Genomic DNA, 18,566 nt, shown 5'->3' with positions numbered 1-18,566 from the left:
GCAAGAGCTCCAGATATGAGTCCCTCTGTGTGTGTCTGTGGTCCCAGATGGAGGTGCTGGAGCAGAGGATGACGTCCCTGGAGGAGGAGACGGAGAGGCTGAAGGAGGAGAAGGAGGACCTCCTGGAGGCCAACGAGGAGCTGGCCCGCGACTACCGCGACCTCCAGGTCTCCCTGGACCGCCTGCGCAGCCAGGGGACGGCCTGCGAGGAGGCGGCTCGGGCCGAGGCCCTCGCCCAGGCGGAGAGACACCGCGGCGAGGCCCTGGCTTTGGAGGCCCGGCTGGACGGCTCACAGAAGGAGGCGGCCCGGCTCCACGGGCAGATGCTGAGGCTGAGGCAGGAGCTGGGGATCCTCGGAGCCGCCCGGGACTTCTATAGGAAGCGCACTGCAGCAGTGGCCGTGCTGGGGACAGCGAGGGGAGGAGCAGCAGCTACCGGCACCATTAGCAGCAAGGTCACATTCAGAACAGCCAGGCTCAGAGGTCCAGCGCGCCAGCACAGCCACCCAGCAGTCGGCCCCAATCAAGCCATCAGCTGGAGAGGCCGAAGCCCCAGCCCCACTAAGGACGAGTGGGAGGACATGAGCGCTGATAGGTAAGAGAGTACACGCACACAGACACACACACGCACACACACACACACACACACACACACACACACGTGTACGGACACACACACACACACACACACACACACACGCACACGTGTGTGTACGGACACACACACACACACACACACTACACACTATCTTGTTCTTGCTGCCTCATTATTCTCTAGTTGGGGTGAAGGGAGCTGGGGTGGTGGGATGGGGGGCAAGGTACTGGGCTGGGCTGGGGGGGGGGGGGGGGGTGCAAGGGCCTATGCTGCATTGAGGGGACAACGTGCATATGCAAAGCGTAAGCAAATGTGTGATTGAATTTCAGCATCTGTCTAGTTGGTATTCAAGAGCCAAAGGAAGATGTGGCGAGAGAGAATGATAGTGTGAGAGAGTGAGAGCAGGTGGGGGGTGGGGGGGAGACTACTGTCAGATCCTCTGAAATATCCTGGGACGCCTTGCTCGGAGCTTATTGACTGAAATTTGCATGCAAAATTAGCCACCTCTGCACGCAGAGTTGAAGCGGTGCCAGGAAAGCCCTGGGATAACGGGGCGCGCCGATGCAGCGCTACCTTCCACTGATGCCATTTTCATGCACCAGTCACGCCGCCCTGGAATTGACAGTTTGGCAGTTTGATTTAATTTACCGGTCCTTTGCATATTCACTACCACCCCCCTTGACAGCACTAAGGATCCCCCTGCAAGTAGCCCCCCCAGCACCTCCAACTCCACCCGCAACACCACAAGCACAAACACTGTATGCGCGCACACACACACACACACACACACACACACACACACACACACACACACACACACACACACACACACACACACACACACACACACACATCCCAACCTAAGCCTTGTCAGTTCAGTTATCTTGTGCTGTGTCGATTCTCGGATAGGCACTTCCCTTCTTTATGTGTGTGCGCCCACACACACACACACCCCTCCTCTCTCTTCCTCTCTCTACTCGCCTTAATTTACTTAGATACATTTTGAATGACCCCACTCGGCTCGGTACCAGCTGTCTACAAGCTGTTTAACACCCTCTAAATTAAGAACCATCGACAGTAATTATTTCATGTATGTTTTATGCAAAAAAGCCACCGAGCCAGACCTTTATTGAGTGATGCTCGCAAATGATTCGATTTCAAACACTTGAGAGCTCCTCTACTATATTCATTTCCCTTCCCCTCTCTCTCTCTCTCTCTCTCTCTCTCTCTCTCTCTCTGTTGCGCTCTCTCTCTGTCTCTACACCAACTAATTCATCAGAATGTAATCCAGCCTAGCTGTATTCACACGAGGCCTTTTAACAGGGACTGGGGTGCAGCCAGGACCTGCCTCTCTAATACCTCTCCATGTGGCTAATAAGCGGCAGTCAAATGCACCCTGTACCTGAGAGAAGGACTTAAGAGGATTTGCGGAGGAGGAGGAGGAGGGGGGGGGGGGGGGGGGGGCAACCTAAATTGAGACATTGTCTTGTTTAAAGGCACCTGCCAATTGAGTCTGAACCGTAAATCCTTCTGCACTTTACACTTTTCATCTCGCAGGTGTCTTTCTTTCTTTCTGCAGCAAAATGTCTGCAAAATACATTCTCTCTTCTTCTTGTTGTTATTCTTCTTCTCATTCCTCTGACCCTATAGGTATAAATTGTGAGTCTGAATACAGTTATCCGACTCACTAAGGTCTGCTGACAAGCCTGGTGTTTGTTTCCTTCTGTCTCATCCTTCCCTGCCTCTGGCTCACCTCTATCAGATTTGGGAACTGCTGCAGGGCAGCCTGCCATCTTGAGCACATCAGAAAGTTTTGGTTTTAGAGCAGCTAGCATGAGGGTGGTGTTGGCTTTAGAGCAGGAGCAGCTAGGATCATGAGGGTGGTGTTGGTTCATGGTCCTAGCTCTGGTTGATGGCACAACCACATTGTGGTATTACTGGAACCACAATGAGTTTTAAGTTTACCTTTAATCAAGTTAGAGTGATCTCAATGACGTCAATGGGCATAAGAACAGATAGGAATTACCAAACCAAATCCATCAAATATATAAAATAAGTATCATAAGCCTACATGCATCTGGATATGGATGGGTGCACAGTCTGCACACACACCTCTCTCTCTCTCTCTCACACACACACACACACACACACACACACAAACACACACACGAACCCTGAAGCGTGGCGATGGTGTGCCAACGCTGTCTCGGGCAGTGTTGTCCACTCAGCAGATCTGACAGAGTGCAGCGCCAGTTCCTGAGGTTATATGTCCAAGGCTAACACCCCCTCCCGTTGGCTGACTGCTGAAGGCCAAATGTTCAGTGTAGACAGGTGGAGACACACTGAGTACATGTCAATTTGGCTACAGGTACACTGTACTGTGTGTGTGTGAGTGTGTGAGAGATGGAGAGCATGCCATGTGGGCACACATGTGCGGACATGCATATTTGCTTGCGTGGCTGTGCATGCATGGGTCAGAGGGGGATGTCTTTGTTTGCGTGCGTGCATGTACATGTGTGTGAGAAGAACAAGCGTGAGGACTGTGTATTGAGTAATAGTGAAGACAAAAATACCACCTCACATTGTGGTAGGGTTTCTCACAGGTTCTAACTATCACGCTTGCATCAAACCATCATCAAAAGTTTTCCATCCATAACACTTATGTATGTAAGGTAGGTACGTACATGGGTATGAAGCCCTGGTTAGTGATCATCTTCGTCCCTCTGCCCCTTTGTGCTTCCCTCCGACGTCCCAGGCTTAACCCCAACTAGCTGCAGGCCCATCACGTTCTAGTTGGATATCATCTCTCTCTCTCTCTCTCTCTCTCTCTCTCTGTTGCACATGCGCCCACCTTAATAAACCCACCAGCGCAAATGTCACTGGCTTCCACCTTCACGTCAAAGGTCGCTGTCAATAAAAGCCTGTATACGTGTGTGTCGTGCGCGCGCGCGTGTGTGTGTGTGCGTCTGCATGTGCATGTCTATTGTCTGTGCAAACACACACACACACACACACACTTACGCACATATCTGAAAGCCGTTTTGCCGTATGTCCATCAGAGGACGGGAGGTTTCATCTTCACTCAGCCGCGCCTTTCACACTCGCACACACACGCACACATACACACACACACACACACACGCGCGCGCACGACACACACACACACACACACACACACACACACACACACACACACACACACACACACACACACACACACACATCTGTCACACAACCAAGGCTAATGAAGGCCACAGCACCTCTCATACATGTTGATGCTTTCCCCTCTCTTCATTTACACCCATATTATTTACATTTCCCTCTCTCTGATTTGGCGGGACATTGATTTTGTGTTGGGGGGTGATGGAGGCAAAAAGAAATGCACATATTTTGCTTGTCAATGTCAACTTAAACCAACCATACAAAAGTACATCAGATTTTTGTCCAAGGGTGATGGATTGGTTCATGGTTGCGACCCAGAGTGGGTTGCAGGTTGGATTCTCTATCCTTGCAATAAGTAACCGCTTATCGTGTGTGTGCGTGTCTCTGTCCTCAGCGACGGTGGTGATGAGTACTCAGACAGTCTGGACAGCAGTCTCTCAGGGAGAAGACCTCGGCAGTGCTACAGCAGCAAAAAGGTTAGTCTGTCTCCACACACCTCAGTCTGTCTCTCACGTCCTGTAAAGACTCCATCTGGTGTTTGGTTTTTTCTAAGCAATACAAATTCCAGTGTCAGCTGACAAAGTATTATTGCGACCGAAGTTAACTTTTTGTCACTCAAAATCCCCATACTTGGGGTAAGCCCCCATATATTGTGATGATGACATCACTATGACATCATCAGGGATTATAAATGCGACCTGCTGTCGCAATTAAGCCCATATATGGTGATCCCTGATGTCATCAATATTAGTATATGGATATATGTCAGAACCTGTTCTGACATTCCATATGTTGATCCTTCCCCATCCATCGATCCTCTTTGATGTCTCCCTTTTGACTGATACCTTTCCATTTAAACTCTAGACGGGCCTGCCCCAAAGTTATTAGTGCAGCTGCGCCCGGCAGCGAGAGTTCTCAACAGGCCCGAAAATTAAGGCCCGGCCCTACCTTGGCCCTCATAAAATAATTAGAAATGTTATTTCTAATTCTTCGTCACAACGTCAAACATACAGATGAAACATGGCCGCCGAAAATCGGTTCCTGTGGAAGGTTTCATTCAGCCTGCCTGGAAGGCTGGCAATGAATCCCCGGGTGGTTATCTATCAGATTTAGCTGGTACACAGTTTGAGTCTACCTGTACAAATGAGTGTCACACGCTGTCCATTCACATCACAGTTAACACCTGCAGTCACCCCCTCTCCCGTCTCCACACCAGGAAATCAATAGGCCTGGACTCTCTAGCTCTTGTCCACATCAAACCCCTGCACAGCTGTACATGGCAGCTCTGTACCCCAGAGAGAGAGAGAGAGAGAGAGAGAGAGAGAGATCACACTCCTCTCCTTTGCAGTCTGTCAAAGAGAGAGAGAGAGAGAGAGATAGAGAGAGAGAGGAGGGGAAGAGAGAGCTTTAAAGCTGATCTCTCTGTCTTTGAGTGATGTAGGAGTTGCAGAGTGGGATCTAAAGTACAGGTAGGTGGTTGAAAGTGGTGTTGAGGAAGAGGGAGTTTGCTGTTTTACATGTAGTCAGGGAAGTTAGACTCCCTCTCTCTCCTCTCCTCTCCTCTCCTCTCCTCTCCTCTCCTCTCCTCTCCTCTCCTCTCCTCTCCTCTCCTCTCCTCTCCTCTCCTCTCCTCTCCTCTCCTCTCCTCTCCTCTCCTCTCCTCTCCCCTCCCCCCTCCCTACCCTCTCCCCTCCCCTCCACAGTTTGCTGTTTTACATGTAGTCAGGGAAGTTAGACTCCCTCTCCTCTCCCCTCCTCTCCTCTGCTCTCCCCTCTCCTCCCCTCCCCTCCACTCTAGTGTGCCTGTCAGCTCCGCCTGGGCTCACCACTATGACAACCTTGGCCTTCACGCCCCCTGCACCTCTGTGTCACAAACCAAAGGTCTCTCTCTCTCTCTCTCTCTCTCTCTCTCTCTCTCTCTCTCTCTCTCTCTCTCCTCCCTACAAGGTTCCATGTGATCAAACCTAGCACTGATCAAACCCTACCACCATTACAAAGAGGACTCTTTGATGTCACTACAAACAGCAGTGCAGTTAGGAGGTGTCGCACGCACTCAAATACACACATTCACATACTGAGTGCGCAGGTGTGTGTGTGTGTGTGTGTGTGTGTGCAATTTAATCAAAGATACATTACACAACAAGTATGCAGTCACACGCACAAAGTCATCACACTCATGCACATGAACTCAAACACCCAGTTTTATGGATAGATTTACCCACACAGATGTTAGGCAGATGTATCTATGTATGTATGTGAGCTCCCTCACACACACACGCACGCTTGTGCACATGCGCGCGTTCTCGTAGCGGCACATCAGTGTGGGGAGACAGTGATTGGATGAAGGGAGAGAGATGGTATGTAGCAGCCTGTCAGAAGCCATATCCGCATAGGAGTCAAAGTGTCGTGTGAATGGACTCGAGGTGAATTATTAACACACACACACACGCACAAAAAGCGAGGTGATTTGTCATTTTGCATTAAAAGCGAGCACGGCCCTGTGATCCACGGTGTGGTTCCAGGAAGCGCAGCGTGTCAGCCTGTTGGCTTGCATTAAATGCCTGCGTCACTGATCGCCCCTCGCCCCCCCCCCCCCCCCCCCCCCCCCCCCCCCCCCTCCTCCTCTCTCCCTCTCCTCTCCTCAGCCCTGCAGGTACGGCTCCGTTCCAAGCGCCCAGGAAGACGCCGGCAGAACGGAAAGCGGCGGTGTTCTGATCCAAGGTAGCACGAGCATTCCTGTTTTTACGTGCACCCGTTCACAGCTTGCAGCAGAGTCTAATCGACCGCTAATTGCACCCCAACCACACCACGCCACGCCACAGATGCTCACTTGATCGGAAACAAGTATTTCAGAAGTCAACAAGCGTGTTTCTTTGTTAGTGCTCAGAACTTGTGTATCGGTTATAAAGGGAGACTCTTAAAGACTCACACACACAGTGTTTCATGTGTACAAAACAAACAAACACGCAAGCGCACACACACACGCTCAAACTCTATGAGCTCATTCTCAGCGGTAGCTTTCTAAATGGGGATCGGGAGCATGTCTCTGTGCACTTGTCGACTCCTAGGCGCCTCTCTGTGTGTGTGTGTTGTGTTGTGTCTCCTGTTAGATGAAAAACAGCGTGATCCTGGGGAGCGAGGGACGAGAGGAGAACAGGCGAAGTGCGGTGGAAGCAAGAACAGCAACAGGGGGGAGGAGAGGAGGAGGCCGAGGAGGGAGGCAGGCTCCGCCTCTTCCTCTAGCCTGCGGCGGCGTGCCGAGGCCCTGCGGCACCACGTGGACATTCTGCAGAGCGCCAGGAGGGACGGCCAGCTAGTGGCGCGGGAGCTGCGGCAGGCCAACCAAACGCTCACCGCACAGCTCCACTCCCTCACCAAGAAGCTTCGCGGCAGCAAGCAGCTCGCGCAGGTGGGAGCAAGGGAGAGAGAGAGAGAGAGAGAGAGACACTCAGGGGTTGTACATGGGAGAGAGAGAGAGAGAGACACTCAGGGGTTGTACATGGGAGAGAGAGAGAGAGAGAGACACTCAGGGGTTGTACATGGGAGAGAGAGAGAGAGACACTCAGGGGTTGTACATGGGAGAGAGAGAGAGAGACACTCAGGGGTTGTACATGGGAGAGAGAGAGAGAGGTCAATTTGTAAGACTGAGAAGCCTTTCCTCTTTCTGCATCTCTCGCTGTCTCTCATGTCCTGTTCCTTCCTCTGTCTCTATGCTGTCTCTTGCTCTTTCTCTCTCTCATTCCATGTTTCCCTCTCTACCAATTTCACCTATTCCAGTTCTCCCTCATCACTCTGTTTCTCAGCCCCACTCTCTCGGTCTCCCTCGAACACTATCTACTGTATATCTTTCTCCTCTCTCTGTATTTTCTCTCTCTCTCTCTCTCTCTCTCTCTCTGTTAGCTGAGGGTTGCCCTTATCATGCTTAATAAGTGTGTGTCTGACAGGCCTGCCCTCTGCTGTGGAGGTCAGCGCTATGGAGGAGAGAGGTGGATCTCTCTCTCTCTCTCTCTCTCTCTCTCTCTCTCTCTCTCTCTCTCTGAGTCTTCACTATTCTCTCTCTTTCTTTTACTCTGTCTCTGTATCTCTCTCTGTCTCTGTGTGTGCATCTCTACTCTCATTTTCTCTGTCGGGTTGTTCTTCTGTCATTCCCCGTTTCCCCTTTCATTTCCCCTCACCTTCTTTATCTCCATTTCTCTTCCTGTCACTCGACCCCCTGCACATCTTTCTGTTTCTCCCTCTATCTCTGTTCATCTCCCTCTATCTCTGTCACTCGACCCCCTGCACATATTTCTGTATCTCCCTCTATCTCTGTTCCATCTCTTGTTTCTGTCTCTCTCCCGTTTTCCACTAAATGTTTGAATAGTCCAGCTCTCCACAGCGCTGTCACTATTTGCCACTGTGAGTGGCCAGCCGTTTCATAGACACAGCACACACACACACACACACACACACACACACACACACACACACACACACACACATCAATGATTTAGTCCATACCTCCAGATACAAAAAACTAGACAGCACTGCAATATAAATAAAACACTGACTACTTTGGACTCTAGCAAACTCTTCCCTGTCATGGCCACACTCAACAACAGGGTACACTATACACCACACACACACACACACACACACACACACACACACACACACACACACACACACACACACACACACACACACACACACACGTCAGGCTAGCAGAAGGCCCCTGTTGGTGATTGTAGACATAGCAGCAGCCAATCCAGACCCACTGGAGGCCTGATTAGGGTGTGTGTGTGTGTGTGTGTGTGTGTGTGTGTGTGTGTGTGTGTGTGTGTGTGTGTGTGTGTGTGTGTGTGTGTGTGTGTGTGTGTGTGTGTGTGTGTGTGTGTGTGTGTGTGTGTGTGTGTGTGGTATAGTATAGTGTAGTGTACACTGTTGTTGAGTGGCCCCTGCAACCTCCTCTGCCCAGGAAGCGGCCCCTGTGTTCCTGCCCCTGTAGTTGATAGAACAGGGCCCCAACAAGACCTCCCCAAACCGAGACACAGCAGTAATGACACACGCACGCACACACAAACACACACACACACACACACACACACACACACACACACACACATACACACACACACACACACCGAGTCAATAACACGGAATGCAGAGCGCAGTGTGAGCAAGTGTCCAGAGAGCAGATGGTTGTCTTCTTCCTGTTTGTTTGCTACAGTATCTCCTGCAGTATTAATAAGTAGACTTTGGCCAGTGCCATCCAGGCCTTGTTGCCCTCTCCAGAAAAGGGCAGGAGGTGCTGGACTTTGGGCTGGTTTCCAGACGGTCCCTGCACGCCTCTCCGGCCCAGCGCTCTCTCTGACTGTAATTGGCTTAGGATGGCCCCCGCTGGGGGCGGGGGAGGGGGGTGCAGGGGCGCGGGCTGTCATGTGAGAAACACCCTGGCAGTTTCACAGAGACTTGTTTGTGCTGATCCCCTCTCTCTCTCTCTCTCTTTCTCTCTTTCTCTCTCTCTCCTTTGTCATTGCGTCTGCTGTTTCATCCATGTATGCTTACTTAACGTGTACTTCACTTCTTCTTTCTGCTTTTTGTTTTCTCTTTGCTGTATTTGCTATTCATTGTTTTGTTTCCTCCATCCTCTCTGAGGTCGAAATTGCGACCATGTTAGTCACATACAGTATGCTCCCAAAACTGTATCCTCCAAACAATAGAGAGCATCACTGACAGCAGGCACAGTGGTGCTGTTTAGTGGCATGGAGATAGTTTGCTCATTGGCATGACGGAATAGAGACATCCCTGAGGGCTGTAGCCTATTTTCAAGTTTAACGAGACGAGTCGATTGCTGAGAGGCGGAGCTGCTTGCTTCATGTGTGAGCACCGGTGTGTGTGTGTGTGTGTGTGTGTGTGTGTGTGCCTATGTGAGTGTAGCCTGTGTGTCAATGGGGGAAGAAACGACGGAAAAGGAGGATGCTGTAGTTATTACGGTATGAGGTTTTGCATTGCCCCTCCCCCTCCCGTCTTACTCAGATTTTTCAAAAAATCTATTGGACTAGTAGCAAAAAGTTTGTTGTAAAGAAAATGCAAGATGTTGGAAAATGTGGGTAGGCATGGCCTATTATGGGTAGTTGTATCATGATCCAAGGAATGCAGGGATATCCTTGTTTGATTGCATGACCTCAGGTTTAAGAGATCTAGGGCAAAAGGTAAGCAGGGCTATTATAGCGCCACCATGAGGTCCATTTAAAACATTCGGGCTGACACACATGGACAGGGGGCGATAACATAATCTCCGCCTCTCAGCCTATCGGCCTGATGGAGATAATAAGCAGAACAAAAAAGAAAAAATAACATCTGGGAGTGTACAGTAATTGAGGACTGGGCTGGGAGGCTGTGCCGTGCTGTGCCCTGTCTGTCGGCTCACTGCTAAGTGGAACATGTGTCAAACAGCGCAGTGACACTTTCATCAGTCAGTCACTACGCCACTAGCATCACACCGTCCCCACAGACCTCTCTGTCAGACACACAGCATCGCCACATCACACCTGCAGTGCCTGACACACATGCGCACATGCACACACGCATCGCACATACTTTCTCTCTCGCTCGCGTACACGCACACACACACACACACACACACACACACACACACACACGCACGCACGCACACACGCCAATACTTGTTTCAGTTAACAACATGGCCAGACATAATAAGAAGTCTATTCATTAATGTATTGATTGATCAGTATCAACAAACAGTGACAAAGGCTGCACTTGTGTCTCTAACAATGCAGCCATATCTGAATGGAGAACAGTCTGGCAGAACAGAAGGTTCTATGTGTCCAAGTGTCCCTGAGAAAGACACTCCACCCCTAACTGCTCCCCCTCCAACACTCACCATGACCATTAGAGCAGCCATCCAGCAGCTGGATGAAGCTGAGGCTGAATTCCACCAATGAGACTAACATATAGGAATCCCCTGCCCCTTCCTCCCTAAAATAAATGCTCTGTTCACATCAGTGTTAATTTGAGGGTAATTAAAAAATGTGATGAGGGCTGTTTCAGTGCTGTGGTTGGCTCTAAAACAAGATTGGTACACATCATAAATAAGTGATAGATAGCTCTCCATTTGTTTATAGACAACCATTACATTTTACTATACATTAACCATAACCCCAACTGTTCTTTAATTTGACATACGATAAATAAAATGGTTTGTTTTTGTCTGAGAAAAATATAGAAATTATGATTTTGGCAGGAAGGTCATTTTATGAAAATATATTGTATTATTACATTTATGCGGAATGGTTATTGTATTATATATATAATTTTTTTAATTATTTTGTTTTCTGTTTAATTAAAGTGACACAGTATAATGACATCACATGGCGCTGACCCTTGTACTGGTGGTAATCTGGTGTATTTGGAACTAAATTGTTCATATAAGTAACCTCATCTGAATGTGTCAGTCACACCCATCATCCAAATACAGGTTGATTTTAGTTGCTGGATTATCTACCTTGGTACTTAGTCCCTCCAATTACCTTGCTACATTCCAACAGACTGTTCCGTCCGCACCCACCTGCCTCCGCCACCACCGTTATCTAAAAAGTGGCACGTCCTGCCCTCCCCGCTGCATGTAAGAGGTTCGGATTACACCAGATTATATGTGGGGGGGGAAGACATAGCTGACAGTAAGGGGGGGAAATATGACAGAATCGTGCATCTTTTAATCCCTGGGACACATCACAGACTCTGCACGTAGAATTTGAGGGGCGTGTAGTTGTATGTCGTGAGCCGTTTAATTTAGTTTTTATGTCTGTTGTATGTCCATGTGTCACATCAAAGGCTTAGCAAACAGCGGAATTAATGGTTGTTGATTGGGGAGCTGGTATGATAAATCATTTTTGTCATAATGTGTATGTTATGGTAGGCAAGTGTTGCTGATGACATGCACACGTGTGTGTGTGTGTGTGTGTGTGTGTGTGTGTGTGTGTGTGTGCGTGTGACGTGTCTGCGTGCGTGTGCGCGCTCAAGCTAGTTGAGGAGCCTGTGTCTCCTTATTTATCCTGCTCATGATTGGCTATCGCTTGGAATGACACCAGTCACACCCGTCCCCAGTGGAGAGAGGGAGAGAGAGAAGAGGGAGTGATAGTGGTGTCATCTTTTGCAGCCTAATGGTCCTGCACTACATCAGAGTCATGTCAGTGTCAAGTCTCAGTGGGGATGAAGATGGCCACTGAAATCAAAGCCTGTCTTACGGGAAGTGTCATCAATGCCACTGTGTGTGTGTGTGTGTGTGTGCGTGTGCGTGTGCGACACCCATACCCTCACTTTCTCTCATGCGCGCTCTTTAACTCTCCTCTTACACATTGTCACCCTTTCTCATTATGTTAATTTTTATTATTTCGTTCTTCTCTCTTTCTCTCTCAGTGCTTTCTTTGTCTCTTACTTGCATTCTCTATTTTCATTTCACTAAATTTTCATCTCTCTCTCCCTCTCTCACTGTCTCTGTGTCTCTCTGTCCCGGGGGACATGTCCCATGTCTCTTCCACAGCACAGAGCAGGAAACCTAAAACAAGGGAGATGCTATTAAAAGGTGTTAGCCGGCAACCAGATATCAATAACCTCCATGTATGCAGAGCAGAGAGCAAGCCCCGGGGACGCTGCGGTTTCAGCAGTGTGTGTGACAGAGTGAATGTGAGCATCAGTGATTTCGGTGTTCAGTGTGAGTGTCTCTGCATGTCTTGTGTTTTTCTGTGTGGTTCTCCTTTGTGTGTCTGCGCGGGCGCGTGCACACCACACATCCTCCAGTATCGTGTCTCTCACTCGTGCCATTAAGCATGCCTGGTGTTTGATATGATACCAGCTCAGCTAATTGTGGCTGTATTAAATCAGACCTCATTGAGGTGGCTTACTGTCCTACATTGCCTTCACAAGCAGCCGATAAGTCTTGCTCCGAGTCGGTGGTTAAAAGCACTCACCTTGAGTGCTAATGTAAAGTTAGCCGATACAATGCATTGTACATGACCAGACAGTGTTCTAATCTGTCAGTAGCCATCAAATTATGGAGCAGTTTAGACCTAAGAAACCATTTGAATCCAATTAACTATTTTGAAGGATGTAAAACTAGCAGTAGGCTTGCTCCTCAGCACCAGAATTCTAAAACCAATTAACTACCAATTAATTAGCAAGTAGACTATATAGCCTGGGTCCCCAGAACCGGAGTTGAGAACCATGTGAACTACTTTGTTGTCCCCAGGATCGGAGCTGAGCGCCAAACAGCTTGTCCAAAACATCAACCTTCCTCCATCCCAAGGTGCTCAGTGGTGATTTCACAAAACAGCTCCATTCAGCACGCCACTCACAGTCAGAAATTAGGCCCTGATGACCAGGCAACAGCATTGTCTGTCTCCATATTTACATAAATATATGTGTTTAATATCACAGGCTGGATCTCAAAGCCGAGGCAGCAGCGGTTCTCCCCTGGAGAAACGCATAGTTCACACGGGTTGTCTTCACATTGTCTCTTATTTATGTATCACGTGTAGTGGAATGAAAATTGGGTTTGAATGTGTTTATGTCCAGGGGGGGAATCTGCAATCTCCAGTGTTTCCTTTCTCACAGTCCTTATCGCTCCTTTATAAAAGTTACATTGAAATGCATGGGAATGGTATCACTTTTGACTGGTTTATGAGCAGGTGCAGACTATATCATTTTGAATAAGTTTGTTTACAGTTTATTTTGACTTTAACCCACCTGGTGACACCTGGTGTCCGTACCATCAAAAGTACACCAATCACCAATCAGTACACCAAAAAGCATTGTTCTTGTACAAGCACACAGTAACTTACTATCGATAGTTTAGGATTTGGCAAGGACACCACATTGTTGCGAACGCAGTGAGCACTTACTATGAGACCTAGCAGATCATGTCTGTGTGTCTGTCTGTCTGTGTGTCTGCCTGCCCCGCTTTTGTGCCCATATATGGAGCTGAGTGATTACGTCACCATGACTCAGCCATAACCATATAAGGAGTCCCCAAAGCAGCTATACGTCCAAAACCCAAATATGTACGAGCTGCGTTCGCTTCCCGCGTTTGCGCGTCTTACTGGTTATTGGATTCTACAGTAGGTGTTGTTTTTGGATAGTGGTAATTCCGCTTCAATGTTTATCATGATTGTGCAAGGAAACTAAACTGAATTGTAGTTACAGTTAGTTACTGTAGCAGTGTGTCATATAACCCAATCATTCTCTCTCTCTCTCTCTCTCTCTCTCCAGAGTGGGATCGATAGTATACATTCAGGTCTCCTGTCATTTGTTTGTTTGTATGTTGTTAGTGGCATTGCAGTAAGCTATACCTCTGTCTATCCATGTCGATATGTGTGTACAGAAGCTGACCTGTGACCTGGCAGGCTTGGAGCAGCAGAAGAGAGTGCTGGAGATGGAGCTGGAGCAATGGAGACAGGTCAGACTACCTCAGCCAACCCCACCACCACCAGCGGTAGGAACTACAGAGAGCTGCAGCCAAGACAAGGCCATTCCTGACCCGGGCCCCCTCCAGGCCTTGGAGGCTGAGGTCAAACAGCTCCAGACCCGGCTGAAGGTCAGTGTTTGTTTGACTGGGATAAGACAAGAGTGGCATGGGGCAGAAAATGCAACCAGTGTAGAAATGCGACCAAATGGGTGTAATTGTGCACTTCCTCTTGGTTGTTTGATCTGTTGTCATAGTGTGATCCTGTTAACGTAACGGGTGACTTTGCTGCCGTGTGATTTTGAGGGGATCATTATAATATTATTATTATTAGCTTCCCAATTTGTATAAAGCCAAATACGCAGCAAAATCCAAACAAGGTGTTCATTTTATAAAAGTAAAAGTTTAATATTCATTTAACTCTGAGAGTGTGGAAATTAATCTTACAGCTCCATTGTGTTGATGTTGCTGCTAAATATCAATATTTACTTATATTTATTATATTGTGTATTGTAGATATTGAGTATCAGCATTTTTGTCATTTTCAGAAGGCAAAGCTTGCCTATTTCAACATTTTCGTTTACATGTTTAGCTTTTATTTGAACCACACTGTTTGTCTCCTTCTTTCTCTCTCAATGGTGGCACAGCTTCACCTCCCATCCAACCTACCTCTCTCCCTCTCCATCGTTCCAATTTACACTTATCATCATCTGAAATTGTATGTGACTTCCGACACGAATTAGCCTGCTCTCATCATTTGATCATCCACGGAGCTCCTGTCAGGGAGATGAGACACGAGGGGTAACGGGCAGAGACGGGCCCCCACGTCGAATGGGGGCAGGGGTATTGTGTTGACTGTGGTTACCGTGGCATTAAGGCCCCCACTCCCGTCGTGAGCTCCTCCCCCTGCCGTCAGTGTCACCAGACAGATTGCTACAGTCATCACACACAGGCCCTACAAGTCATGTCAAGTGACATTAAGAGAGGGAGAAGTGCGGAAGTGAGCACAGCGGGGGTGGGGGGTGTTGGGGGGTTTGAGTGTGTGCGCTGTCAGAGTTCCCATCAGGGACACGCGGCTCACTTTAAACCAAAGGGAGCACACGCACATTCACATATCTGTCTGTGTCATCATGATCACACGGCAGCCACAGGGCTCTCTGTCACAACTGTTTCAAAGTGTGTGTGTGTGTGTGCGCGCGCGCGCCCGTTTGCGCATGTGTATATCTGCAAGTGACAAGAATGCCAATTCTGTAGAGAGAGCATGTATAAAGCTCTGTTAAATTAACAATATAATCCCACAGTGCTGAGGGACACTGGTATTAACTAGGGGTGTAACGATACATTCTAACAGCGAGAGATACATCACTGAACAGTTTTGTCCCAACCTGACCCTTTGGTGTGGTTTGGGCTTAACATGAACACAGAGAATGCACACATTTATCAATAGACCAAGTGTAGCGATATGGAATGGAAATGTAATTAAACCACTCTTTTTCCTTTTTCTTCTTAAAATTGCTAAATACAAAGCAAAGTGCTTAGTATTGATACAATTGATTATTTGCATTTCAAATACGATACAAAGACAAACGATACGATATGTTGAGTTTCCATTTCGATATTTCAATATCATTCTTGGAATTAAAATAGATTTTTCGATGCAGTTACTATATCGTTACACCCCTAGTATTAACCTATGTCGTGGGATTCCATGAAATGACTATAATTTTGACCATATTCTAAAACATGCCGTAATAGAAGAATATCCAACGTATGAACCCATTTTATATATATTTTTTTACATTTTCTGGTTTTGACAGTTTACTCAAGCTAAAGGCTGTGTTGACTGATTTATATATAATTTATTTGCAGATACATTATGTCCTACTCCTAGTAGTTCTGCAGTAATGCCATTATCACAACATAGCACAATATTGCCACAGATTTTGAAAACATGTTATTTAGAAAACAATAGAGCATGAAAGAATAGAGTGCAAAAAAGTGCACTGCATTTGCTCCTATGTGCTTTTATCATGTTGTTAATTGGGTTGGGGGGTAGGGCATTAAATTGCCGCTTCTCATTACTCTGCTCGTCCCGTCCAGGTCCGTCCATGTTAACCTCCTTTAGCACCTTGCACCCTCCTGCTGTACGCCTAATGAGGAGTCACACTGCGGCTGACCTGCTATCAGCCGGTGTCACAAAGCCCCCCCATGTCTTCACACACACACACACACACACACACACACACACACACACACACACACACACACACACACACACAAATACATGCATAGCAAATTCACACACATTTCTGTGTACGTGTACCCTGTCCTCCCTTTTGCTTAGAAACCATCCCCCCACACACACACACACACACACACACACACACACACACACACACACACAATTAAACGCCCTTCTCTCCCTTTTTCCTTAATTGTCTCTTTTTCATTCACGTTTCCTCTGGCAAGTGTCTTTAGCCTCTTATACATTGTTTTTGTCTCACTCTCACTCCTTCCTTCCTGCTTGCGTGTGTGCATGTGCGTGCGTGTGTGTGTGTTCCTTGCAGAGTTCCAGTGCAGAGGCGACGAAGCAGGCTGCGGCTAACAAAGCTCTACGAGCACAGCTCCTCGAGAGGGACGACAAACTCCGCCAGCTGCAGGACAAGTTAGACACACACACACGCGCACGCACGCACGCACGCACGCATGCACACACACACACACACACACACACGCACGCACGCACGCACGCACGCACGCGCGCGTGCGCGCACACCACCTCTCACTCTACTCTTGTTTCCACTCTCCTGTACTAGGTTTTGTTTGGCTCTCCTCGTGCTTTTGTTTGTTGACGTTCCTTCATTGTGATGATCTGTCCTTTGGCTCTGTATCCATTTCTCTCTACTTGCAGTACCTGCTCTCCCCCCACTCTCTCTCTCTCTATCTCGGAGAATCATTTTATTTACTGACTGCAACAGCGGCTTTCCATTTGTCGTCGCATTCCAGTCCAGTGTTAATTTGGTACTGTATACTGTGCTGTGCTGACAACTGGATGGCATACGATTATCACACTAACTTACAAATGTGTGAGTGTAAATTACTTGACCCCTAGTTAACAAACAGGAGGGTAAATGGTCACGTAAATAATGAAAAGAAAACAATTAAGTGATACAAATAACTACAATACCAGATAAATATCAAACATAGCGTCTATCTAAACAACATGGTATTTAAATTGCATATAGCATCTGTGGAAAAATAACATACATTAATGTGAACAAATAATTAACATCGCATTAGAGCCCGGCCAATTCCGATTACGTTTAAAATGTATTACATAGAGTACCGAAGTCCTGACGTCACTCCTACTACACCTGGGTCACAGCATTCTTTTTTGCATTGGAAATCATAGGAAAATCCCAGCGATTATTAACGTGTACAATACATGTTTGGAGAAAAGCTTAGTACTTTTTTACCATTAGTTGCTTCATATAATGTAATGTCACCAGGGTGGTTTGTTTATTTTGTAAGTTGCAACACAGTTCTTATACGACCCGATCTAAGATTTCCGTATGGGAAATCCAATATGAAAAATAACGCTGTGATCCAAGGGGATAGCGCCCTCTAGCGACTAGCGGCAATGATGTCAGAGTGAGGCTTGAACTTAGGAGCAAACAAATAAAAAGATATTGATTGATAAAAAATATATTTGAAAATAACTTAAATTATACAATACACAAGCAGTGTAGTGTTAGTACATTTTAAATACAAACACACTGAACTATGAGAAATGTTGAAAAATAATGTGAGCGTATAGATCTGCTATTTGTGAACATTTTAGAACATTATTTGAAATGCTTCACCTACATTGAAATTATGACGCCAGGTTAAAAGTGGTAAAAGGCTGAATAATATTGCCGATACCGATATCATCACACTAGTCAAATAAAGGCTGATATGTATCGATCAGGCTATACTGTAAATAGGCCTAGTAAAGCTACAGTATATGGACAGTGCAGAGACGTAGATTATACTGTCAAACCAAACCAAATGGGCCCTCATGCACGGGTCAGTTTACCAAATGAACCCATTGGCTTCCATTACACTCTCAGAGTTATTTTACATTATACTCCCTCTCTCTTTCCATATCTCTCTCTCTCTCTCTCTCTCTGTGTATACATGCTCTGCTGTCTTTGCCGTTCTCATCTGCTGTGTTTGATTCCACCGTGTGGCAGCACTCTGTCTGCAGTCTCTTCTCTCCGTCTGCCTCAATCATGCATTGTGTGTGTGTGTGTGTGTGTGTGTGTGTGTGTGTGTGTGTGTGAATGTACTTGATTGAATGAATAA

At 47.4% G+C, this 18,566-nt stretch overlaps 1 protein-coding gene across 1 annotated transcript in view; it reads left to right on the top strand.

Annotated features, from left to right (window-relative positions):
- Positions 1-18,566, top strand: part of cntln (centlein, centrosomal protein) — a gene marked incomplete at its 5' end in the record, with an annotated part of 129,476 nt that overhangs the window by 73,050 nt on the left and 37,860 nt on the right. Inside the window, 6 exons of the mRNA XM_080758968.1 lie at positions 48-595; positions 4,152-4,233; positions 6,403-6,478; positions 6,868-7,166; positions 14,139-14,351; positions 16,787-16,884. Of these exons, the coding sequence (XP_080615094.1) occupies positions 48-595; positions 4,152-4,233; positions 6,403-6,478; positions 6,868-7,166; positions 14,139-14,351; positions 16,787-16,884 (1,316 nt within the window). The remainder of the gene's footprint in view (positions 1-47; positions 596-4,151; positions 4,234-6,402; positions 6,479-6,867; positions 7,167-14,138; positions 14,352-16,786; positions 16,885-18,566) is intronic.

Source organism: Protomyctophum bolini (genome assembly GCF_963924005.1).
Source record: "Protomyctophum bolini genome assembly, chromosome: 3".
Classification (NCBI taxonomy): Eukaryota; Metazoa; Chordata; class Actinopteri; order Myctophiformes; family Myctophidae; genus Protomyctophum; species Protomyctophum bolini.
This window is presented reverse-complemented; position numbering and strand designations above follow the sequence as displayed.